Here is a 27,531-nt window from a genome sequence, read left to right as displayed (position 1 = left end):
TTGTATTACGTTCATTTTAAATTGTTATTTTGTAGGTTTTGATATTAGAATGTGTGTTTTTGAGGGATGAACTTCAAATTACAAATACTATAATAAGTGATCCTTAGCAAATTTTGAATAGCATATAGAACTAATACAATTGCGTCTCCAATAGCAGAAATTTCTGGTTGGCTAAACAAAAAAGTTCATGTTTATTATTTTTTTCTAAACGTTTTCTTATGATAAAAATGACTATGGTATTATTTAAACCGTTTATCAGATCTTAAGATGTATCTCACTGGTCATAAAATTATTCTTTAACAATGGTCTGTATCCCTTATTGCTTAAATGACCGCTTCAATAATTTAATCATTAATAACGCTGTATGTGTGCGTTTTTGTGTTTCTAACGCTCTTGACGACAATGCGATCGTAAAGCAAAGCATCAAAATTTAATCGAATATGCCTATTGCATGTTAATATAACCAATAAACATTTATTTAACTTAAAATGCTTATAATCGATGTTTTTATTGCAATATATCGCTTAGAAATTAGATGCATGGTCAGTCTAATAGCGTTACAATCACTTGTGAATTCTTTATATTGTCCAAACATTAATTTGAATGGTCTTATCAAGGCCTTGTTTATAAAATGCTGATCCACATGCGATCAGTTGAAAAATAAAGAAATATTTTGTGCAGTACCATGCTGAAGAAATTAGATATTAATAATAATGAGTCGTTGAATTTTATAATATTTGGAGTTTAACAACCGGTTGATACACAGTTTAAACTTTTATCGGATGATGCTATTGTCAGATTAGTATTCATGGTAGTGTTGCGAGTCCATACCAAACAATGTCCATCATTCTGGCACTATGAGGTGATATGAAGTAAATTAATCATGTTAATGAAACTGTTCCCGACAGTTGTTGTTGGTGTACAACCATAAGGTAACTTGTTTATTATTATAAAATGAAGACAATTTATTAAGAAAGCATTACATATAACATGCAATTATGCTAGATTTGTTAATCAATACTTGAATGACAGAACACCATCGATTTAAGTAAATGATAAAACTATGAATAATTTTTCTCTAAGACTGAAGAATAAAATAACATCTAAACAATTCTTAAATTGTCATTGAAACAAAATTTCAAGAAACTTTGCATATTTAAAGTAACACGCAGAGTGAATAATATGGTAATTTTGCGGACAATTATCAGCGGCCGGTAAAAGTGGAATCACGAACACTTATACAGAATATAACTATATAAACCGGTAAAACATATAAAGGAGACAAATCAATAGATACTCGATAAGTTTCGTTAAATTCGTGCAATCAATCAACTACTGACGAATTTCCCCCATTGTCATATGTCACCCAACAATGCCCGGCGTTATTGGTGGTTACATATCACACTCATGTAGTGTATCCGTAATAATGAAACTGACACCTCAAGCAATACATTTAAAAACTCCGATCAATGTCTTACTTGTCAGCTGTTAATTTTGTCTTTTGAAATCGAGTGTTCCCCGATTTTATTGCGTCGATTTCAACATGTCACGCATTTGACACACCTTCCATTGGGTCATGTGACCCGTGCGATAGACCTTATTAAATATTCTTGTTCAAGAAGGTTCACAACTGGATTGAAATTCTGCAAATTACCTTCAAGTATTTTAATAACACAGATTGTACTAATTTCAACTTAACTAAAAAAAAAATTGCAAACATTGTAATAAATGTTAATGGTGTAAATAGAATGCAGTTTCATACTGTCGAATATTAGGGATAGTTAATTTCTCAAGAGCATAATAAAAAAGACAACCTATAGATACTTGTGTCATATATTCGAGGCGGGTTTCTATCCACGAGCATCATGCCGAGCACGAAGGAGATACCGGAAGTGGGAACCATTTACCTGTACGAAGACCACCAGGTGCCTAAGTCTAAATGGAGCAAAATTCCGCTGATAGGTTTCTTCAGGTACACATTATTTTGAAACTGTGTCTGCGATTATGTGTAGCAATGTACTTCTTTAATTCTTCTAATAAGTTTATACATTTCATTTAGAAAGAATGCTCGTGTAAAGCATCATTATTTAATTCAATATCATTCTATATTTGTGTAACAGTGTTGTTACGATCACCTTTTTCAGATTTCAACTATATTTAACGTAATATTTGAGAACCGCATTTCAGAAAATATGATAAAACAATTTTCAAATCATTATTATTTCATCTGTTTAATTATGATTGTAAATTACATTCATTACACTCCTGGATCCCAGACACAACAATTCATGGATACAGTTAATTTAGTTTTTACTTATTGTTTTATTAATTTATTATTTATTCATTATTCATTTTTATTAATTTTTGGAATAATATAAATAGCGTGGCCGCAAGAAAAAACTTAAATGAATGAAGACATATAGAATATTAGTGTATGATTTGTTATTGATCCATAGGTTTATTAACGCAAATACTTACCCCGGACGGTATATAGTCTATAAAGTATGTCAATTAAGATACAAATGTATAATGAATTTGTGGTGTTTTTATAAGATCTCGTGATTCATTATTTTTGTCGTCTGTAGGCGGAAGTTGCGTTTAGATGAGCGGGAACTGGAGACAAAGCGAAAGGGAGTCATAACGAAAAATGGCAAATACCGAGTAAGGTAAGAGTAAGAACGTGTTGCTCCTTTTGATTCAATTGAGCCGTGCTCTGTGAAAACCAGTCTTCATGCATGTGCGACATTTTCGACCTTACCAGCCTGTGAAGTCCAGAAAGGTTTATCATGGTCATCAATTTCCACTTCCATTGATTTTTTTTAGTTTAAAGAAAGTCCCTTCTACATGAAAATTCAGTCTGGGCGAAATTTGACGTCCATGATTAGATACTGTAGTTCAAACTGCACAGGGTCATTCTGGGAGATACTTTACGCACCTTTATTAAGCCCGGTTTTCACGGAGACTGCATAAAATGTACAGTTTGCACAATCAAGCTGTGATTCCAAGTACTGTATATGTTTTTGTTACTTAATTGCAACTTTAATTAATTCACGAATTATGAAAATTTCAGGGAGTAAGCATATGCGACTTCAACCGTAATTGGCGAAGGTCCAACGCAGCTAGAGCATTGACATACACATATGAGCCGTGCTCTGTGGAAAGGGGGTTTAATGTACATGCGTCGGCCCAAGTTAGCCTGTGCGGACTGCAGGGACGACACTTTCCTGCAGTGAAATATTTTAATATTTTAAAAGCGGAAAGTGTCGGCCCTTGTAATTAAGTGCAGACTAAACAGCCTTATATGGTACGACACTTGACGCAAATGCATTAAACCCCCACAGCCAAATGACATATGAATATTAAGTCACACCAACAGAAATATATACGATTAACTTAAAAACACCAACGTATAGTTTAACTTTTAACTCCTACTGTTCTAGATACACGGGTTTAAACGGATATCGCCAGCAATACCTACAAGATCTTTACGTCACCCTGATTGACCTGAAATGGCGCTACGCTCTGGCGATATTCTTCAACATTTATCTAGTATGCTACGTCTTCTTCGGCGTTTGTTGGTGGATCATCGGCTATAACCACGGCGACTTTGACAACGTGCACGATCCCACTTGGCGCACGTGTGTTAGCGGAGTTACAAATTTCCCGAAGGCGCTCTTATTCTCTATCGAGACGCAGTCGACAATCGGTTGGGGAGTTGGTTATCCAAACACGGACTGTGATGGGACTTTATTCTTGCTGTTCGTACAGATCACTATCGGTATCCTGATCGACAATCTTCTGCTCGGATTTATCTTTGTGAAATTCGCCCAGCCGAAACGGCGCCAAAATACGATGATGTTCAGCAAAAACGTCTGCGTCTCGCACCACGAGGGCGAGTTGTGCCTTCAAATCCGAGTCGGAGATATCCGGAAAAGCCATCTTCTAGCCGCGCAAGTTCACGGCGTTCTTCTTCGACGACACGTGACTAGCGAAGGGGTTTTGTACCCACTCTTTATGAACAAGATTGACTTCACAGCGGACGCAATGGGCGACACGGTCGTTCTGATGTGGCCACTGGTGTTGACGCACAAGATCACACCTGACTCGCCGTTCTGGGACATCAAGCCGGCCGATCTGACTAATGAGAAGTACGAACTGGTTGTCTTCATCGAGGGAACTATTGAGACGACGGGGGAATTGTGTCAGGTCCGTACCTCGTACACACCTCGTGAGTTCCTCTGGGGCCACCGCTTTGACAGAATTGAAGAATTTGACTCGGGCAATGCACGCTGGGAAATCGACTTCGCCGCTTTCAATGATGTGATTTACACATCGAACATTCGTCATAGCGCTAAGGAACTGGCATGTTTCAAGGCCAATAACTTGTCCCCTGAGGACGAAGGCGACGATATTAAAAGTGAAATCCCTGCAAAAGTTCGATTGATGAGAAATCCTTCATACGACGCTGTACCGGACCTTCCCCCGGGGCGAGGAGCTCTAGACGCAAAGGACAGCAGCCAGTTTCTCCTTTCTAAGGACGCTGATAGCGAAGACTCTGACGACACATCCACCAACAAACTACGACACGCTGAGAGCATGGTCTCGTTCCGTACCGCAGATGACGAGATCTTGGAGCGGGGTGACGAGTGTCGATTCACCATGTGGTAAGCCTTGTTGCAATGGTCATGGCATACAAAGTTAAACAGTGACACACTTATATTAGTTCGCGTTATAGATTTTTCCAAACACAACGATAATTATTTGGCGACAATTGGAAAAGTATTGCATGTAAACAAATATTGTAAATGCTTCAGTAAAACGATTAAATACGTTATCGCTATTAATTGGCCCACATTCATGTACTTATAAACATGTTATTTTATATAACAACTTGTTACTTAAACATGCAATGGTTTCAATGACATAACTATAAATGTATATCGTTATAATTTTAATGGCGCTTTAGTGTTTTACATGTACTTCTACAAGGCTTTTTTTTTTACTTTTTCAGACCTCAAACACTCGATTATAAGCGAGGTCAGACGTCCAACGCTGACGAGGCAACCTTTGTTCAGTCGGTATTTCCGATGGCAGTAACATCCAGTTAATTTACATTTTTCATTGTATTGTAAATACCTGTACAAGTGGCAAGTACCGGGGTAGTCAGATATTTACCAGTCGAGTTTCCTCCAGATTTCGTTTGCTTGTTTGTGTAGATACCGAGCAATTACGAGACAAGTTGATGTTTTTTTTTTCAGCTTTCATTTGTAAATATATGACGTTTATCTATAGTTGACATTGTTGAGCTATTACTTTACCGCGAACGGGACTTAAACATACAAACTGTACAAAGAGGTAACGGGCAAGCAAACCTTTTGGGACGGAACATACAACCACGTAATTTACTCATGTACATGTATATGAAAACACGCCTAATATTAGGTATGCTCATAGCGTCAAGTGATGCTTAGAATTTGTTTTCGATAAAGTATTTCTTTAAATTTTAATGTGCAAAAATAAAACTTGACTTAGTCAAAATAAAAACAAATGAAATGGTGATACCGGTATTTAATGTTCATGTAAAACCTTGCATCTTTTTAACTTGTGCAAAATAAACACAGTATACACACTCGGAGAGTAAAATGTGTTTATTTTTACATCAACTTGAAACTGGTCATAATGGCCAACCATTTTAAACAAGTTAACTTGACACCAATTGTCTTTGTTTCATTTAATTATTGTACATTTGTCAGCTGATATGCCTTTGATAATTACTTGGTGAATAGCACATGCAATTTTGTACATAGTGTAAATGCGAAATGTTCGGCTGTTTGTCTGTTTGTTTGTGATTATACATGTAAATAGACACAAACGTAAAAAAAAATACAGCAATAAATAAGTATAATACTTTTTTAAGTTGTCGTTGTTATTAGTCCTTTACTAACACAGCAATATGCAATATACCTTCATAACGAAATCGCGATAAATAAAAAGTACATGTACTTGATTTGAATGAATGTTTATTCTGTAAAAATCATCCCAATTTCACCGTTGAAAATGCATATCTTTGTTACAATGAACGGTTTCGGTACACACGGATCACTACTAAGTTCATACAGTTGCTTGCATACTGGCCGTCTGCATTGTGAAGCAGTTGCATCTGCAGAAATTCTACTTTTTAAGGGGCCTGTCCACGGACAGACCAAGTGATCCATGGTCTAGGTAATCACGGCTTAATGCATAGCGTTAAATGTCGTCACATATTATCTTGTTCAGTATGACCTGAAGAAAAACTTTCCACCTTAACTGGATTTTTGTTAACTCTTTCAGTGCTGGAACGGCATTTTGAAGGCCTTTGCAAACAGTTTGGATGCAGATGAGACGCCACAGAACGTGGAGTCTCATCAGGATCCAAACTATTTGCTATTCTAATAGTATTCTTTGAAAAAAATCGAAGAAAATGATAATTTAAGAAATTCAGCAGACGACCTTTTAGCAGAAGACAAATTTCCCAGCATGCAAAGGGTTAAGATGATACTTCCTTAAAATGGAAAAAATAATTTAAAAGCGTAAGGTTTCGTCCTTGATTAGCTCATAAAGAATATGCTTGCTGTTCTGGAACGACACTATAGCCTAGGCTTAGGAATTAAGGCCAGTTTTCACAGAATAAGACTCAACATATTGACAAATTTTCATTTTATCACAGAATCAAACAAGAGATTGCAAAGCAATATTAACCCCTACCGGTGAAACTCCACCATTTTCAGTACAATGTTTTTTTCCCATATATGTTGCCATAGCAACCAGAATTATTGACAGAGGAACAACATGAAATGACGTGCATAATCTCCATATTGTCATCTATCCATGTTTTAAGTTTCATGAAAAAATATGAAGAACTTAAAAAGTTATCGCAGGATCCAGAAAAGTGTGACGGACAGACAGACAGACTGACAGACAGAACGCAAACCATAAGTCCCCTCCGGTTTCACCGGTAGTGGACAATAATACACTTGTCAAGAAACAAAATAAACAATTTAACATAAAGCATGCTATAGTTATAGTTATAAAAGTAACCATCATTGGACTTATGAAATATTCATAATGTTAAATAATATAATAATTGATTCATATATATAGTGTTTCAACTGTTACATCTCATCATTGTTACATTGCAACTGATTCAACCAAACAAAATAAAACATTCTAGACATATATATAAATCAGAATGACCATGTAGAGTTAGCTATAAATTGACTAATTGGATGTAACTATATTGAATTTAATTGGCAAAATTAAGACATTTACTGATATATCACTGATATATTAAAAATACAAACATCTAAGAACAAGCCCTTATAAGAGCAAACACACTGCTTGCTTTGGTTATAAAATGTGCAGCTCACATTCATAAACAATAAACAAGTATGCCCCGATGAACACATACTAGTAGTCATTTACATTAATTTAAAGAGGCCAATTGCTGAAGACTTCACCCGAAAATCTAGTTTTTGACCACTCTTGACCCAGATTTTAATATGGCCTTCATATTGTCAAGATATACAGTCTTACAAAATTTCACCAAGACTGAGTCATTATAAAGACTCTAAAGAGGAATCCGTTTTAAATAAAAGATTTGACCCAGTGGCCAAGTCTTTAGATGCATCTGAACCAGATTCAAAGATTGCTTACACATTGTCAAGAACAATCTTACATCAAGCTAGAAATGCTGCCCCTAGAATGGTTACAAGTTTTTGCTAAGACTGGTGTTTTTTTATGCATGTGATACAGTTTCATATACAGCCTAAATATTGATTAAATGAATAAGATATTATAACAAAAAGCCAACTTATATGTTTTCAAAGAGAAAAATATCAGTATATATTGATGGTATTTATCAAATAAAGATCTTTCTAAGATTTCAGCTTTATTTCCTTGCTGAAGCTTTATTCAATGAGGCAATAATCTCCTGTGGAAAAGCATAACATAATTTATTATCAGGAATCAATAAGCAGTACAATAAACATTCTGTAGAATGAAACAGTACAAAATATGTGAAGTTACATTGCCCAATCATACGGACCAATACTGAAGAGACAAGAGTATCAGAAACTGGATGCAAAACTTCCCTACCAGGTCAATAATAGCATAAAAATAAAACATTCACAACCTACATTCAAGCATTGCTATTCAAAAGTACGAAATCATCTGAATAAGATTATATTCAAACCAATTTATGTGTCTTCTTTTAAGCCCAAGTATAAATTGCTTAAAGGGACCGTCAACCACGTATGATGAAAAAATAAAACTTCTAAAATACCGTATTTTATTACAATTATTTGTTTATTTTGATTAATGACTGGTATATTACATTACTTGAACAAAATTCATATTTTCTGTATATTCGGTAATAAAATTTTGTGATGTGAAATCGAAAGTACACTTTTTTTTCAAGTAATGTAATATACCAGTCGATATATTTAATCAATATAAACTAATAATTGTAAAAAAAAACACGGTATTTTAGAACTTTTCTTTTTTCGTCATTCGTGGTTGATGGTCCCTTTAAGTAAAACTAAGCATTTTGCCTCTTTCTTTCCACAGCAATTCTTCAATATTCACATTCATAACCAAGACTTGAACACTACAATTCAAGACGCTGGCACAAGACTACCAACAATTATCATGTGCAACAATTATTTACAGTAAAATATTCGTTGGGACAATGCAAAAATATGTCTCATGCCATATGCGAACAGTGAAGCTGAGACTAGCCAGCGCAGTTTGACCAGGAGCTACACTGTCCACTTGAAAACCACACAGTGTTTTGTTGTCTCATTAGCGAACAGGGTACACCGGCCACCTATGGCTTAAACCTATTTTCGCATGATACAGCCAATATAGAACAGGAGGGCTTGAAAAGCCCAAAGTCGCTCACCTGAGATAACAAGATATTATTGGGACAAATCTTCAGACCAAGTTTCACGAAGATCGGAAAATAAATGTGGCCTCTAGAGTGTTAACAAGGTTTTACTATAGCCATATAAGGAAAAATGCCCCGCCCTCTGGCCATGTTTTTCAACCAACTGGCATCATTTTTTAACTCGTCCAAGATATTATCGGGATGAATCTTCTGACCAAGTTTCATGACGATCGGACAGTAAATGTGGCCTTAAGAGTGTTAACAAGATTTTACTATAGCCATATAAGGAAAAATGCCCCGCCCTTTGGAAGCCATTTTTTCAAGCAAATGTACCATTTTCGAACTCATCCAAGATATCATTGAGACCAATCTTCTGACCAAATTTCATGAAGATTGGACAATAAATGAGGCCTCTAGAGTGTTAACAAGATTTTACTATAGCCATATATAGCCATATAAGGAAAAATGCCCCGCCCCTGGTGGCCATGTTTTTCAAGCAACCAAAACCATTTTCGAACTCATCCAAGATATCATTGAGACAAATCTTCTGACCAAGTTTAATGATGATCGGAAAATAAATGTGACCTCTAGAGTGTTAACAAGGTTTTACTATAGCCATATAAGAATAATAGCCCCGCCCCCGTGGTGGCAATGTTTTTCAACCAACCGGCATCATTTTTTAACTCGTCCAGGATATTATTGGGATGAATCTTCTGACCGAGTTTCATGAAGATCGGACAATAAATGTGGCCTCTAGAGTGTTAACAAGATTTTACTATAGCCATATATAGCCATAAAAGGAAAAATGCCCCGCCCCTTGGTGGCCATGTTTTTAAGCAAATGTACCAATATTCGAACTCATCCAAGATATCATTAAGACAAATCTTCTGACCATATTTCATCAAGATTGGACAATAAATGTGGCCTCTAGAGTGTTAACAAGATTTTACTATAGCCATATATAGCCATATAAGGAAAAATGCCCTGCCCCTTGGCAGCCATGTTTTCCAAGCAAACGTTACCATTTTCGAGCTCATCCAAGATATCATTGAAACCAATATTCTGACCAAATATCATGAAGATTGGACAATAAATGTGGCCTCTAGAGAGTTAACAAGGCAAATGCACAACGCACAACGGACGACGGACAAAAAGCGATGACAAAAGCTCGCCATGAGCACGTTGTGCTCAGGTAAGCTAAAAACGCATCAATACTCTTGTGTATGCAATGCAAACAAACAGGTTGCACATTGTACATATGCTTTAAATAATCTGTACATCTGTTTTCAGCTATCTAATACAAATTCACCCGTTGACAAAACTGAAGTTCAATTGTACTCAACTAGTTTTAGAGGAACAAAACAGCAAAAGGATCATTTGTTATCACTGTTATTATTATTTGGTTTAATTATAAACAAACAACAAATATAATATGTATATTCACACGATCACATCATCAAAACAAACTGGATTGATATTGTGAGCGTACACATCCAAAAGATACAATAGTAAATCTCTACAAACGGCTCCTTTTCACAAAGTTCCAAATAACCATAAGAACAATGTTTTGTACACATCCAACCAGCTAGAGGGAGGTAAATCTTATCATTGCTAATGTGAAGTTTAATTGCTCATTTCTTCTTTTCCTCTTTGCACATGATGACATAACGCTGTGCCACCATTAAGGGTGGGGAATATCCATCAGGGTAGGAGGTGTCTTCAAATAATACTGAATAATCATCTTGTGGCTGGAAATGAAGAAAATAATACTTGCACAATATAATTACATAGACTTACATTATTGTTAAAGTATAACTGTATGTACTAGCAATAATTAACTTTTATGCTTGTAAACGTCAAAACTTGAAGGGTTCTGAATCAGTTAAATACTGGTACTTAAATCTATTTTGAAATATTATCATGTTTTCACCTAAGAACTCAAGTAGTCAGAGGGTTTTCAAACAAAGGTTCTTCAGGTCAAAAAGTATTGATGGTCCCTGGTTAAAACTTCCTCAAACTACTTACATTTTCTGATAAATGTTTGTTTACCATGCTAGCCTCTCTTCAGTTATTTGCATACAAGGATACCTATGAAAGCTATTCCAATGTGTCGGGGCTGTATAATGCAACATGTCTAAAAAGTGGTGGTAAAAGTGTAATTCACCTGAAGATGTATCATCAATATTATTATAATATGAAACAAGCAAATTCGTTGAATTGATATCCCTCGTCAAATAAATTTTGTTTATGGATGGGTGTAGAAGTTTAGTATGGTAGAATCCTTACCAAATAAGGCATTTTAATAAAAATGTGTGATTTTGGCCTTTGTGTGTTACTTTGACCATGACCCTATCAACCTGGATATTATATTTGACACTCAGCTAGATAATGGAGAACAATGGTGGACAGCTTTACAGAATCCCTTGATGCATAGTAAAGGAGTGACTAAATAATGAATAATTCATAAAATGTGTGACCTTTGACCTCAATGTGTGACCATAACCTTAGCATCATAGGATTATGTGTTGAATGTGAAGCACCCACAGATGATTGAGAACAACTATGGCAAGTTTCATGGCTCTGGCTCATGTGTTAATGGAGATAAAGCTCTAAGCTTATATTATAAAGCATTTTTTCAAGATACAAAGGGCCATAACTCTGTTATTAACTGATGGTGTACACTGCCATTTGGCAGGCATTATCCTCTTAGCCATATATATACTCATACGAAGTTTCAATGAAATCCGCCAAAGTATTTCCAAGATATGGCTCCAGACACAAAAGTGCTATACTAAAAAGCATTTTTTCAAGATACAAAGGGCCATAACTCCGTTATTAACAGATGGTGTACAATTCCATTTGGCGTACATCATCCTCTTATCTATATATATACTCAAACCAAGTTTCAATAAAATCCGCCAAGGCACTTCCAAGATATGGCTCCGGACCGACAGATGAACGGAAGGACGGACGGACAAGGCTAAAACAATATCCCTCCGCGTAAGGCGGGGGATAATTACTATTTCCCTTTACTTAATCAGCAATTTAAAAAAATAAGTTGCAAAAAAGCATCTTGTGTACTCAAGTGAAGACTGGTCATTACAAATGATATTATCTTGTCATCATTTCCTAAACTTGTAGTGACTACTCAAAAATACAAGGAATACAATAATGATACAACACTGGCTCTGAGAAAACTAGTTTGAATGCATGCACATGGCATCCCAGAGTAGCCTGTGTAGTCCACACAGGCTAATCAGGCATGATACTTTCCTCTTTATATGGAATTTTGCGTTTAAAGGCAGTGTCTTCTGCTTGAAACTACAGTCTAGTGTAAGGCGTTATCTCTGAATAGCCTGTGGCACCTGCACAGGCTAATCTGTGACGACATGCACACATGCATTAAGCCCTGTTTTCCCAGAGTGAGGCTCATACCTTCTTTGGTGGCTCGTGGATAAGAGCTCTGTAGAAGCATGTTGTTTGAGGATAGAGTGCCAACACGAGCTGAAACCAAAGCCAAACATGACATAATCATTCAACTGGACAAATTTCCATACTATGAAAATACATTTTTTTTAGCATGTACCCAATTATAAAGTTGACAAAATATTTTGAGTGGTCATGAGAGGTTTTAAACTGTATTGAAAACACATATATTAACAATTAAACATCTTATGTTTGAGTTAATTATTGACAAACATGGATCTGTCAATTTAAAAAGTTTTGAGAATAAGTGTATGTCCAATTATATCAGAAATCTATAAATAATACCAGAGAAAGAGAAAACAGAAATAAGCTCAAGAACAGAAATATAAGCCAGTTGCCAAAAAATGGACCCTGTAACTGGACATTTTTGTAAACATTCTGTAAAATAAAATGATTGAATTGAGAGAACTGGAAGTTAACATTTTGTGTACTCAGACTGGGAAATAATGCCTGGCATGATTGGGCTGCTTTTGAAACTTGGCCTCCAATTGATGTCAACAAACATTTGCACAAAAGATTGGTGGGTATTGTACAACACTCTAAGAGTAAGATAGAACAAGGGACAAAATTGTCACAAAACCAGGTTTTCATTGTGAAAAAAAAATCTGATAAAGGGAGAAAACTCAAACTGAACTTTTGAAATGACCAAAAAAAATTAACCCCCTTTGTAAGTTTGTTTTTTTTTTTTAAATCTATTTTTAGTCGTGGCGACCTTGACATTGGAGATATTGACGTGATTCTTTCGTGGGACACACCGTCCCATGATGGTGAACAAATGTGCCAAATGATTTTAAAATCTCACAATGAATGACATAGTTATGGCCAGGACAAGCTCATTTATGGCCATTTTTGACCTTTGAACTCAAAGTGTGACCTTGACCTTGGAGATATCGACGTAATTATTTCGCGCGACACACCGTCCAATGATGGTGAACAAATGTGCCAAATGATTTTAAAATCTGACAATGAACGACATAGTTATGGCTCGGACAAGCTCATTTATGGCCATTTTTGACCTTTGAACTCAAAGTGTGACCTTGACCTTGGAGATATCGACGTAATTATTTCGCGCGACACACCGTCCAATGATGGTGAACAAATGTGCCAAATGATTTTAAAATCTGACAATGAACGACATAGTTATGGCCCGGACAAGCTCATTCCGCCAGCCCGCCAGCCAGCCAGCCCGCCCGCATTCGCCAATCTAATAACCAGTTTTTTCCTTCGGAAAACCTGGTTAAAAACAGCTCTTTTCACCAAATTTCACTTAATAATTTATTGCAAATAAAGTGCAATATCTCTGACAGAGTAACTAATGCGAAATTGATCGAAATGTGAAAGAACATTTCCAGAAATTTTGATGAAGATAAGATGAAAAATGTATGATAAAGAGAGCACAAAACCATTCCCCAACTTCCAAACTCCCTCCCTCCTTCCCTCCATCTGCCTCACCAGAAGACTTGCATATGACAAAAAGTACTGTAGACCAATACAAGACCAGGATCAACCCAACTCACAGCATGTTTGGTGAACAGAGCCTCTGGGTCTGTTTCAGGTGATGCCTTCCAGATAGGCAGTGGAACTATCTTCCTCTTACTTAAAGTATGGCGTCTGAAAGTAACAGGCAAATCTTAACATACAGAATCATTTTCAAAGATTCACACAAATTAATCCATGTAGACATGATTTCAGATCCATGCAATATATATTTATTTTGGTATATAGACACAATAAGTGGAGATGTAACATGAGTTATCAAAATATGCATGTAAACAAAAGTGATAGTAATTGCTGGATCACTAATACGCACTTTATGTGCAAGGACTGTATTGTGTTTGTTTGTGTGGATTTTGTTGATGCTTTTAACCCTTTCAGTGCGGGAACCGAATTTTAAAGGCTTTTGCAAACAGTTTGGATCCAGATGAGACGCCACACAACGTGGCGTCTCATCAGGATCCAAACTGTTTGCTATTCTGATAGTATTCTTTGAAAAAAATAGAAGAAAATGCTAATTTTAGAAATTCTGCAGACGACATTTTAGCAGACGACAAATTTCCCAGCATGCAAAGGGTTAACAGTATTATCACATTATCATAGCACAGCGGTCACCATACCTAGCCACACTTTTCCTGAGATAACTGGTTTATTAGTACTATGCATCCATAATTATCCAAATAACTGACAACTCCTCCACTGGTTTATTAGTACTATGCATCCATAATTATCCCAATAACTGACAACTCCTCCACTGGTTTATTAGTACTATGCATCCATAATTATCCCAATAACTGACAACTCCTCATCTGGTTTATTAGTACTATGCATCCATAATTATCCCAATAACTGACAACTCCTCCACTGGTTTATTAGTACTATGCATCCATAATTATCCCAATAACTGACAACTCCTCCACTGGTTTATTAGTACTATGCATCAATAATTATCCCAATAACTGACAACTCCTCCACTGGTTTATTAGTACTATGCATCCATAATTATCCCACTAACTGACAACTCCTCCACTGGTTTATTAGTACTATGCATCCATAATTATCCCAATAACTGACAACTCCTCATCTGGTTTATTAGTACTATGCATCCATAATTATCCCAATAACTGACAACTCCTCCACTGGTTTATTAGTACTATGCATCCATAATTATCCCAATAACTGACAACTCCTCCACTGGTTTATTAGTACTATGCATCCATAATTATTCCAATAACTGACAACTCCTCCACTGGTTTATTAGTACTATGCATCCATAATTATCCCAATAACTGACAACTCCTCCACTGGTTTATTAGTACTATGCATCCATAATTATCCCAATAACTGACAACTCCTCCACTGGTTTATTAGTACTATGCATCCATAATTATCCCAATAACTGACAACTCCTCCACTGGTTTATTAGTACTATGCATCCATAATTATCCCAATAACTGACAACTCCTCCACTGGTTTATTAGTACTATGCATCCATAATTATCCCAATAACTGACAACTCCTCCATTGATATGATTCAATGGACAATCTCCAGACAAGTCATGTGGCCGAGACGGGAATCAAACCCATGATTCTCAGATGTCAAGTGCCCTACCAACTAAGTTAGCCATGAAAAGTTTCCAGCATGCATTTGGGTCAGATAATTCAAGTTTAGAAAACATTTTGTAGAGCAGTCAGACGCAAAAGTCTTCACTAGGGCATGATCATCTGCGGGCGCAGATCATGTCCGAGAAAATATGTATTTTCGCTATTATCGCATAAGCAATTCACACATACAAAAATTAAAATAACATTGAAAACAATATGTCTTGTTCATTTGACATCACCAAAATAGTTTGATTATTTCATATGACGTCATACAGCTCAAGGTTGTGTTTTACATATGCCTCACTAGGTCATCATCAGAAATGACGAGGCTTTACCTTTGGATAGGCAGTTTTTGATATAAAATGTGTTCAAACAGTGGATTAATGCAAATTTAAAATGCAGCCGCGCAAAGAAAGAAATGATGAATTATATTGGAATTTACTGGTCGTTACGGATAAATATATATCGTCAGAATTAGTCATTGTTTTCATGTTTCTTTCGTACAGGTCTATCTTATTCCTTTCCAACTATATTTTCTAAAACTTAATACTGCCAACATATTCATAATATAGTCACTGAAGTATTTCAAGCATACAGCAGGAACGTTGAAGGTATATAAACACTTACATTTACAGCATAGTCTTTTGAAAGTGTTGAGTAAATAACCTTTACTTCATTGACATTGCAAGTAAAATAAAGCTGTTGTCAAGAGAGTGCAGATTGTATAATTTGAAAAGTGGATTGAGATATTCATAACCTTTATTCCTGCATGCATGAGGAAACTGGGGCTTATTCAGTTCCCCATTTACGCTTGGAAAGTCGTCGAAAGCTGGAGTTATTAACAAAGTTCATAATGACTTCATTAAATTCAGCCTTTACTAAGGGAGCTGACAGCTCGTGGACCAGTTAATGGATATGATAAAACACAAAACAGGGCTTGAACGGCACGTGAATCACCTTGTTAATACACGATTTCTCCCGTTCAACCCCTCCTTTTGTCAAGTTTCTGCACCCCACCATAGGGCATTATAGATAGAGTCTATGCAATAATTAACAATCAAGCATATTTGATCATTGTAACTTACTCCTTTCCTTCCTCAGCATCAATGTCATCCACCTCGTACTTGTTTGTACTTGAGTTGAAGGACACAACTTCGGCCAGAATCCAGTTCTCCTCTCCATCTGAAACCTTGACCCTTGATGCCACCTTATCACCTGGCTTCACAATGTAGTTGTTGTCTGCGGGAACCGCTCCACACAACGGGGGTGGCCTGGAAACAGCAGAGTTTCATGTATATTTGTTAAAGAGATCTTTTCACGGTTTGGTAAATTGATAAAATTGAAAAAAGTTGTATCAGATTCGCAAATTTTCGTTTTAGTTATGATATTTGTGAGGAAACAGTATTACTGAACATTTACCATAGTCCAATATAGCCATTATATGTATCTTTTGACGATTTGAAAACCTAAAAATTATAAGGCGTTGCAACGCGAAACGATTGAATAATTTGGAGAGTTCTGTTGTTGTCGTTTAAATTTACGAAACATCGAAGATTGCTTATATAAGGTATAAAATACTTAAACTGTGTATACCCGGCGGAATAGCCGAGAGGGCTAATGCGTTTTTACTTCAGACTTACTCCAGCACTCCGGGGGTCACTTGTTCGGTCCCTAGTACTGGCTACTTTTTTGTCCCTTTTTTTATATTTTATTCTTGATTTTGTACTAGAGCTTTTAAGATCCAATGTTTACATTTATCAATATAAAGCATTTAATGACAAACTTCAAAATATGCCAAAATCTGTGAAAAGGCCCCTTTAAGTATCTACACAGTCTAATCAGGGACGACAAATTTTCATGCATGCATTTAAACCCCTTTCCTCAGAGTGCGACGTATATCTATAACATTCAATTAGCTGTCTTAATTGGTATTTTGTTGCAGTTCAATATTATACCTTACTGGACACAATTAATCCAAAACATTCCTTTTTGATTGGTGTCTGTTAAACTGGAGGATTTCAAAACAACTCAAAAAGAATGCTTCAGGAAAAATCTATATACATGTTATTTACATTGTGTTTGAAACAACACCTATTTCAGACCTGCAGAAAAATACTAAACAGTTACACATAGGAAGTATAATTATATTATCCTGGTCTATCTAAAGTTTGTGGATATAACAAATAAAACAGTTTCATAAGCAATTATATTTTTATTTTGATCAAATTAATATAATTAAAAATAAATTAATTATAATTATAATTAATTACCAATGCAAGTAGAATAGCTTGCTCTTTATTTGAATAGTCAATCAAAAACGTTTGCAAGGATATATGACTCTTTAATTGAACATTGTGGGAATAGGCAAGCTTGTAAATTCAATAAAAGTTGATACACACTGCAATAACTTGGCTTTGTTTGTATATATTCAACAAATACACAAACAGATCAAAGACCAAACTTATACATTACTGAGCACTATAAGAACAAGCATTTTCATTTTGTGTAATATTGTTTATCAAATTAATGCTTGTTATTAACAAATATTCTCATCTGCACTGACATGGTGAGTCAGAACACAATTGAAGGAACCAAAACAATATTGGACAGTGATTTCAAAGTCATTATTTGGAAAGTGTATCACTTAAAAATAAACAGAGTACTGCGCATGAAATTTAATTTTGAAATAGCAATAAATTTGAATCAACGTTGATCCAAATAGTGGTACACAACTGTAGTCAGGAAGAAACCCTATTCTGGATCATATTTAATGATGCATATATAATTATAATATGGAGAATGTTATCAAGGTGATCATCCCATTCAAGGTACCTTTCTCCAGGTTTGCTGACCCACAATGGCAAAGTGGCTGCATTCTGTTGAAGCATGTTCATAAGAACACCTCGTCTCATGATGGGCTTTGGTCGGTCTGAATCTGGGGAATGAAATATATGTTATACCTAGTATTGGTCAGTCTGAATCTGGGGAATGAAATATCTGTTATACCTAGTATTGGTTGGTCTGAATCTGGGGAATGAAATATCTGTTATACCTAGTATTGGTCAGTCTGAGTGTGGGGAATGAAATATCTGTTATACCTAGTATTGGTCAGTCTGAATCTGGGGAATGAAATATCTGTTATACCTAGTATTGGTTGGTCTGAATCTGGGGAATGAAATATCTGTTATACCTAGTATTGGTTGGTCTGAATCTGGGGAATGAAATATCTGTTATACCTAGTATTGGTCAGCCTGAATCTGGGGAATGAAATAGCTGTTATACCTAGTATTGGTCAGTCTGAATGTGGGGAATGAAATATCTGTTATACCTAGTATTGGTCAGTCTGAATCTGGGGAATAAAATATCTGTTATACCTAGTATTGGTTGGTCTGAATCTGGGGAATGAAATATCTGTTATACCTAGTATTGGTCAGCCTAAATCTGGGGAATGAAATAGCTGTTATACCTAGTATTGGTCAGTCTGAATGTGGGGAATGAAATATATGTTATACCTAGTATTGGTCAGTCTGAATCTGGGGAATGAAATATATGTTATACCTAGTATTGGTTGGTCTGAATCTGGGGAATGAAATATCTGTTATACCTAGTATTGGTCAGTCTGAATGTGGGGAATGAAATATATGTTATACCTAGTATTGGTCAGTCTGAATCTGGGGAATGAAATATCTGTTATACCTAGTATTGGTTGGTCTAAATGTGGGGAATGAAATATCTGTTATACCTAGTATTGGTTGGTCTGAATCTGGGGAAAGAAATATATGTTATACCTAGTATGGGTCAGTCTGAATGTGGGGAATGAAATATATGTTATACCTAGTATTGGTCGGCCTGAATCTGGGGAATGAAATATATGTTATACCTAGTATCGGTCAGTCTGAATCTGGGGAATGAAATATATGTTATACCTAGTATTGGTCAGTCTGAATGTGGGGAATGAAATATCTGTTATACCTAGTATTGGTTGGTCTGAATCTGGGGAATGAAATATCTGTTATACCTAGTATTGGTCAGTCTGAATCTGGGGAATGAAATAGCTGTTATACCTAGTATTGGTTGGTCTGAATCTGGGGAATGAAATATCTGTTATACCTAGTATTGGTCAGTCTGAATCTGGGGAATGAAATATATGTTATACCTAGTATCGGTCAGTCTGAATCTGGGGAATGAAATATATGTTATACCTAGTATTGGTCAGTCTGAATGTGGGGAATGAAATATATGTTATACCTAGTATCGGTCAGTCTAAATGTGGGGAATGAAATATATGTTATACCTAGTATCTGTCAGTCTGAATCTGGGGAATGAAATATCTGTTATACCTAGTATTGGTCAGTCTGAATGTGGGGAATGAAATATATGTTATACCTAGTATTGGTCAGTCTGAATGTGGGGAATGAAATAGCTGTTATACCTAGTATTGGTCAGTCTGAATCTGGGGAATGAAATAGCTGTTATACCTAGTATTGGTCAGTCTGAATGTGGGGAATGAAATATATGTTATACCTAGTATTGGTCAGTCTGAATCTGGGGAATGAAATATATGTTATACCTAGTATTGGTCAGTCTGAATGTGGGGATTGAAATATATGTTATACCTAGTATTGGTTGGTCTGAATCTGGGGAATGAAATATATGTTATACCTAGTATTGGTCAGTCTGAATGTGGGGAATGAAATATCTGTTATACCTAGTATTGGTCAGTCTGAACCTGGGGAATGAAATATATGTTATACCTAGTATCGGTCAGTCTGAATGTGGGGAATGAAATATATGTTATACCTAGTATTGGTTGGTCTGAATGTGGGGAATGAAATATCTGTTATACCTAGTATTGGTCAGTCTGAATCTGGGGAATGAAATATATGTTATACCTAGTATTGGTCAGTCTGAATGTGGGGAATGAAATATATGTTATACCTAGTATTGGTCAGTCTGAATCTGGGGAATGAAATATATGTTATACCTAGTATCGGTCAGTCTGAATGTGGGGAATGAAATATATGTTATGCCTAGTATTGGTCAGTCTGAATGTGGGGAATGAAATAGCTGTTATACCTAGTATTGGTCAGTCTGAATGTGGGGAATGAAATATATGTTATACCTAGTATTGGTCAGTCTGAATGTGGGGAATGAAATATATGTTATACCTAGTATTGGTCAGCCTGAATCTGGGGAATGAAATATGTTATACCTAGTATTAGTCAGTCTGAATCTGGGGAATGAAATATATGTTATACCTAGTATTGGTCAGTCTGAATGTGGGGAATGAAATATATGTTATACCTAGAATTGGTCAGTCTGAATGTGGGGATTGAAATATATGTTATACCTAGTATCGGTCAGTCTGAATGTGGGAAATGAAATAGCTGTTATACCTAGTATTGGTCAGTCTGAATCTGGGGAATGAAATATATGTTATACCTAGAATTGGTCAGTCTGAATGTGGGGAATGAAATATATGTTATACCTAGTATTGGTCAGTCTGAATCTGGGGAATGAAATATATGTTATACCTAGTATTGGTCAGTCTGAATGTGGGGAATGAAATATCTGTTATACCTAGTATTGGTCAGTCTGAACCTGGGGAATGAAATATATGTTATACCTAGTATTGGTCAGTCTGAATCTGGGGAATGAAATATCTGTTATACCTAGTATTGGTTGGTCTAAATGTGGGGAATGAAATATCTGTTATACCTAGTATTGGTTGGTCTGAATCTGGGGAAAGAAATATATGTTATACCTAGTATGGGTCAGTCTGAATGTGGGGAATGAAATATATGTTATACCTAGTATTGGTCGGCCTGAATCTGGGGAATGAAATATATGTTATACCTAGTATCGGTCAGTCTGAATCTGGGGAATGAAATATATGTTATACCTAGTATTGGTCAGTCTGAATGTGGGGAATGAAATATCTGTTATACCTAGTATTGGTTGGTCTGAATCTGGGGAATGAAATATCTGTTATACCTAGTATTGGTCAGTCTGAATCTGGGGAATGAAATAGCTGTTATACCTAGTATTGGTTGGTCTGAATCTGGGGAATGAAATATCTGTTATACCTAGTATTGGTCAGTCTGAATCTGGGGAATGAAATATATGTTATACCTAGTATCGGTCAGTCTGAATCTGGGGAATGAAATATATGTTATACCTAGTATTGGTCAGTCTGAATGTGGGGAATGAAATATATGTTATACCTAGTATCGGTCAGTCTAAATGTGGGGAATGAAATATATGTTATACCTAGTATCGGTCAGTCTGAATCTGGGGAATGAAATATCTGTTATACCTAGTATTGGTCAGTCTGAATGTGGGGAATGAAATATATGTTATACCTAGTATTGGTCAGTCTGAATGTGGGGAATGAAATAGCTGTTATACCTAGTATTGGTCAGTCTGAATCTGGGGAATGAAATATATGTTATACCTAGTATTGGTCAGTCTGAATGTGGGGAATGAAATATATGTTATACCTAGTATTGGTCAGTCTGAATCTGGGGAATGAAATATATGTTATACCTAGTATTGGTCAGTCTGAATGTGGGGATTGAAATATATGTTATACCTAGTATTGGTTGGTCTGAATCTGGGGAATGAAATATATGTTATACCTAGTATTGGTCAGTCTGAATGTGGGGAATGAAATATCTGTTATACCTAGTATTGGTCAGTCTGAACCTGGGGAATGAAATATATGTTATACCTAGTATCGGTCAGTCTGAATGTGGGGAATGAAATATATGTTATACCTAGTATTGGTTGGTCTGAATGTGGGGAATGAAATATCTGTTATACCTAGTATTGGTCAGTCTGAATCTGGGGAATGAAATATATGTTATACCTAGTATTGGTCAGTCTGAATGTGGGGAATGAAATATATGTTATACCTAGTATTGGTCAGTCTGAATCTGGGGAATGAAATATATGTTATACCTAGTATCGGTCAGTCTGAATGTGGGGAATGAAATATATGTTATGCCTAGTATTGGTCAGTCTGAATGTGGGGAATGAAACAGCTGTTATACCTAGTATTGGTCAGTCTGAATGTGGGGAATGAAATATATGTTATACCTAGTATTGGTCAGTCTGAATGTGGGGAATGAAATATATGTTATACCTAGTATTGGTCAGCCTGAATCTGGGGAATGAAATATGTTATACCTAGTATTAGTCAGTCTGAATCTGGGGAATGAAATATATGTTATACCTAGTATTGGTCAGTCTGAATGTGGGGAATGAAATATATGTTATACCTAGAATTGGTCAGTCTGAATGTGGGGATTGAAATATATGTTATACCTAGTATCGGTCAGTCTGAATGTGGGAAATGAAATAGCTGTTATACCTAGTATTGGTTGGTCTGAATCTGGGGAATGAAATATCTGTTATACCTAGTATTGGTCAGTCTGAATGTGGGGAATGAAATAGCTGTTATACCTAGTATTGGTTGGTCTGAATCTGGGGAATGAAATATCTGTTATACCTAGTATTGGTCAGTCTGAATGTGGGGAATGAAATATATGTTATACCTAGTACTTGTCAGTCTGAATCTTGTCAATGAAATATCTGTTATACCTTGCATTGGTCAGTCTGAATCTCGGGAATGAAATGTCCTTTATACCTAGTACTGTATATCCAGCATCGAAAAGACACTTTAAGATTATACAACAACATTTGTAATAATTATTTAGTAATCATGAATATGTTAGTTTATTATAGTTTTTGAACTCAAATCACCTTATCATTATTGTTTTTAACAACTTGTATAAATAAACATTTCTTTTAATAATTTTAAGATTTTAGCAAGAACTTTGTCAGTGATAAGTACCAGAAGTAGTGTGTGCATAATTAATATGTCAAGCACAGAGATCAGTTTCATGTTTCGATCTTAAATATTGTTCTTACCAAATCTTCTGTTTTCTCGTATACTTTTTATTTCAGATATCTTATCCAAGGCTTTTCGCAATAATCTAAATAAAAAAGAACACACAAGATTTTTTTTCTAAAATATTAATTTCAAGAGCTACATAAACAACAAGAAATGTGTTTGTCAGAAACACTTTGTCCCCTTCTGCGCAGCTTTGACTTTTTCTTTTTTTTTTGACCTTTGACCTTGAAGGATGACCTTGACCTTCAACCACTCAAAATGTGCAGCTCCTTGAGATACACATGCATGCCAAATATGAAGTTGCTATCTTCAATATTGCAAAAGTTATGGCAAATGTTAAAGTTTGACCAAACCAACAGACCAACAGACAGGGTAAAAACAATATGTCCCCCACTATAGTGGTGGGGGACATAAAAAGTATACAACCGCTATTAAGATGCATTCTCAATCTCTACACATTACTACCAGTACTTGGTCAGTCATTTGCACAAATAATACTGATGGTTTTGTTTCTTTATTTAAAGGGTAAAAGGACTCATAAGCAATGGCAAATATATATCATTTTCCAAAATGTTATCAAAACAATGTGCACATATTCATTTCCTTAACTTCAACAAAACATATTAAACAATCTCCAAATCTTATGTGACAGTCACACAATTGTGAAAACATAAATAATTAGTCATTCGTGTTATAACTTGTATATTTGTAAAGTTCATAAAAATGTGAAACCAAGAAAACACTTGTTAAAAGTACCGGTATTTATCAATGCAATACATTTCTTAAATGTTTGCAATTTATAGATTTTACGAAGTAAAATTCCCAATTTGACGTGAATCACATCAATAACAAAATCTGTAAAATAACACTGAATAAGTGGTGAATGTATATGCAAATTATTAATTGAATACTCCAAATTGTATACAGCCATTTCCATACAATTGTTACTATATAAACAGGTCAGAACTTTTTGTAACTTACTCGGCCTCTCCTTCTGCATCCTGCATAGCTGTATTGTACAGGCCGCGAAGCTTGCTTTTGTAATATGGAGTGACTGAAGTTATAAATAGAAAATAATAAGCCAAAGAAGAAAACATTTATTGTTCTAAATATTTTTATTTTTTTCTATCAATTTTAGAAAGTAAACAAGTATTTCAACATTATGTTTTCTGTTTTACAGCCACAACCATTTTTTTCTGTAATACCGTAATTACTCTAAGTTTTCGGACACTCTAAGTTTACGGACACCCCCTTTGTTTTTAGCCAAAATAATTATTTTAAGTGACTGTATATTTTCGGACATACTGGTTTTTGTCCATAATTAATAACTCCAACTTTTCCGACAGTATATTTTACAGCGCTTGTTAACTAGATTTCTGCCCTGTTTTGCCTTATCTGGGACCCTTCAATCATGGAGTTTTACAACCGGATTAAGGTCATAAAACCTGGCATAGAATGCCCTGAGAGAAATGGACCATTACAATTGTGTTATTGGGTAGATTACCATGTATACCTGTAATAAACAATGGTTTCACCCAACAGCATTTGAAATAATATCATATTCAGGAAGCAGTATGGTTGTTTTTATAACATTTTATATACCATTTCAGGTAAGTGATTGCAAATAATTAAAGTTATATTTTATTTAAAGTAGAGTACAACACAATAAAATTATTGCAAATTTATTACCAGTAATTGGTTTTATTTCATTATAATAATTGACAAACAACCATAACATATTTGTACCTAAATTTTCTGACACTCGACTCGTACTTTTTAAATATTTTTCGTATCAAAATTTTCTGACACAATTAATTATTTTTTTTAAGAGTCCGAAAACTAAGAGTAATTACGGTAATCTTTGACAGGGAAATTCATATACTTGTATACAGTGTAGTGGACTTTGGATCCCTTAATTAGCATTGTCATTTTCCTAGCACATAATTTTTTATCATTTATTTAAGATGCATTTGACGTAGTAAATAATTAGTATATACAGCTTACTTTTTTGTTCTTGCTGCATTCTCTCATGTGTCTTGGCAATATTTGAAAGATTGTGTTCCCCTCTGGTTCTCTCTTCCTGTAAGTTTACACACAAAATAATCAATTTAACACAATTGAAATATTAAATAAGCAATTAATTGTTTGTTATGTGAAAGCATTTACTAGGCATATCTTCTTCTTCATCGTGATAACAGTACTCCACCATACTAGGATAAACCTAACTGATGATTATGTACTGGCGCTGGGTGAACTTTGTGTATGATACAAGCTTGGATCAGAAGCCAAAATAGTGCCAGATAAAAGTTTTGTATATACAGGCTTGTGTCAGGAGCAAAATTGTGCCAAGGATAAAACTATGTACATGTACACTGGTTGCTGTTTAAGCTTGCTGAGAAATAACTTGCAATACAACAGGCAAAGTGATTACTGTTTTGAAAATGTCGCCTGTGCCTGCTGCACAGGCTGTGATAGGCAACATGTCCCACTGACGGATGGTTCTAGGGTAAAAGGAGAACTTGTATGGATCGTATAATACACCTATATGTCTGTATCTGTGATTGTGTGAGTGCCTTAGTACTCATATAAGATTTTGGAATTAACAGGTTGCTAATTGTGACTGATTGAATGGTTACTATGTTGTTAACAATTTTATAGAAAAGTATAAATCTTGCTCTTGCTCGTCTAACTTCAAGTGACGACCAATTAAGTTTATTAATAATTTCTGTGACTGATTTTGAGTGAGGTACAGTACGATAATAATTTGTGATGAAACGAGCTGCTATTTTTTGCCCCTTTTCAATTTGGTTAATTCGATTACTATTATGGGGATCCCAAACTGTTGAAGAATATTCAAGTTTTGGTCTTACTATTACTTTATATGCATGTTCCTGAACTTTAGCAGCATTTATTTTGAGATTTCTGCGAAGGAATCCTAGTGATTGGTTTGATTTACTGGTGATAGAATTTATATGTTGATCCCACTTCAAGTTGTCTTGGATAGTTACGCTTAAGTATTTTGAAGATTTTACTCTTTTTAAAGCATGGTTATGTAGCTGATATTGGAAGGAGACAGGTCTAGCTTGACGGGTGATGCTTAACACGTTGCATAGTGCAGCGATTTTTTTCCTTCTTTATAAAGTACCGGTAAACGGCACTTTCTTAATTATGAAAAAACTAAAAATGTCCCAATTGCTGGCCAAAAAATTCCCAATTTAAGGTAAAAAATAAAAAGGAACATTTTGTTAGTTTCCCTGTGTAGCTCTATGGTTTGAACCTAGGTAAATGTAATATTGACAGCTTGAAAACACTTAGTTATCAATTTTAAAGTATTTGGGAGCATAAAATCAAATACACCAATTTCCCAATTTGAGGGTTTCGCGACTCGATTTTTCCCAATTTGAGGGTTTTCACGACTCAATTTTTCCCAATTGGACCCGTACGGGTACCTTTCCCAATTGGACAAAAAAATCGCTGCATTTATTGGGATGGAATAACATGAGCCAATCCTGCTCCCATCTACCCGCAGCCTCCAAATCACTTTGCAGCTTCTGTGCATCTTGGTTGCACTTTATCTCTCTATAGATGATACTGCAAACAGGCGAAGAGTGCTGTGCTGCAAGTAGTCCGGCAGGTCGTTGATATAGATGAGGACAGTTCCCTGGGGGACACTAAGTGAACAAACAATCTTAAACAAACATCAAATGAGCTTTTGCACCTTTTCATTAAATATCTTAAATGCGCAACACTTTGCTTCTGGAGATATATCATACCTGCACTTGGTGAATCAGACTGAACAGCTCTTTCAAGCTCTCCTTTATTTTGGATTCGGCAGAGACGGTGCTGTATGTGCTCACCTCCGACGATGCAGGGCTCTGTCCTTCAGATGGCATCTGTTTGCTTCCTGCGGCTCCAGATCCTTTTGTTCGACCCATTATCTTGAATTTACACTTGCCTTTCGTAGTTTTTACACAAAATGTTTTGAAGTTGTTTTTTTCTCTCACGTCGCGGAAATATATTACATATCAGTTTCTTAATAACTCATTTACTAAAATACGTTTACAGTATGAATTGTCTATGTAGTAATCAAAATTAATTACCTTACACT

At 35.5% G+C, this 27,531-nt stretch overlaps 3 protein-coding genes across 5 annotated transcripts in view; 1 reads left to right on the top strand and 2 right to left on the bottom strand.

The window, feature by feature from the left end:
* Positions 1 to 27,531, bottom strand: part of LOC127836523 (beta-adrenergic receptor kinase 2-like) — a 417,424-nt gene that overhangs the window by 70,228 nt on the left and 319,665 nt on the right. Inside the window, exon 20 of one of the 2 annotated variants that reach the window (XR_008028811.1) lies at positions 12,966 to 13,121. The exons of the other annotated variant lie outside the window; for it this stretch is intronic. The gene's annotated coding sequence lies outside the window, so the exon portion shown is untranslated. Of the gene's footprint in view, positions 1 to 12,965; positions 13,122 to 27,531 lie in introns of those variants that run through there. 2 annotated transcript variants of the gene reach the window in all.
* On the top strand, positions 321 to 5,879 carry LOC127836566 (G protein-activated inward rectifier potassium channel 2-like). Its single transcript, XM_052363227.1, has 4 exons — positions 321 to 1,972; positions 2,586 to 2,666; positions 3,441 to 4,664; positions 5,012 to 5,879. Coding segments are annotated over exons 1-4 (1,413 nt in total). The 5' UTR covers positions 321 to 1,865; the 3' UTR covers positions 5,013 to 5,879.
* Positions 6,004 to 27,449, bottom strand: LOC127836664 (SAGA-associated factor 29-like). 2 transcript variants are annotated; one of them, XM_052363355.1, is made up of 9 exons: positions 27,197 to 27,449; positions 25,428 to 25,503; positions 24,405 to 24,477; positions 23,441 to 23,505; positions 18,341 to 18,443; positions 16,594 to 16,779; positions 13,927 to 14,020; positions 12,359 to 12,427; positions 6,004 to 10,671 (listed from the first exon to the last, which is right to left on the bottom strand). In XM_052363355.1, exons 1-9 carry the CDS (start codon positions 27,356 to 27,358, stop codon positions 10,555 to 10,557), a joined length of 945 nt encoding a protein of 314 aa, XP_052219315.1. In that variant the 5' UTR covers positions 27,359 to 27,449; the 3' UTR covers positions 6,004 to 10,554. The 2 variants fall into 2 exon arrangements, with proteins under 2 accessions (XP_052219315.1, XP_052219324.1); XM_052363364.1 differs by having other exon boundaries at positions 27,281 to 27,449.

This window comes from Dreissena polymorpha, chromosome 1 (genome assembly GCF_020536995.1).
Source record: "Dreissena polymorpha isolate Duluth1 chromosome 1, UMN_Dpol_1.0, whole genome shotgun sequence".
In the NCBI taxonomy this organism is placed as follows: Eukaryota; Metazoa; Mollusca; class Bivalvia; order Myida; family Dreissenidae; genus Dreissena; species Dreissena polymorpha.
Note: the sequence above shows the minus strand (reverse complement) of the source record. Positions and strands in the feature narration are given on the sequence as shown.

Excerpts from the sequence above, each read along its gene's own strand:
- LOC127836566 (XM_052363227.1), top strand. The coding sequence starts at position 1,866 with ATGCCGAGCACGAAGGAGATACCGGAAGTGGGAACCATTTACCTGTAC. Across the intron at positions 1,973-2,585 it reads CCGCTGATAGGTTTCTTCAG|GCGGAAGTTGCGTTTAGATG; the intron begins GTACACATTATT and ends TGTCGTCTGTAG. Across the intron at positions 2,667-3,440 it reads AATGGCAAATACCGAGTAAG|ATACACGGGTTTAAACGGAT; the intron begins GTAAGAGTAAGA and ends CTACTGTTCTAG.
- LOC127836664 (XM_052363355.1), bottom strand. The coding sequence starts at position 27,358 with ATGGGTCGAACAAAAGGATCTGGAGCCGCAGGAAGCAAACAGATGCCA. Across the intron at positions 25,504-27,196 it reads GTCTGATTCACCAAGTGCAG|GAAGAGAGAACCAGAGGGGA; the intron begins GTATGATATATC and ends GTAAACTTACAG. Across the intron at positions 10,672-12,358 it reads TCCACGAGCCACCAAAGAAG|CCACAAGATGATTATTCAGT; the intron begins GTATGAGCCTCA and ends CTTCATTTCCAG.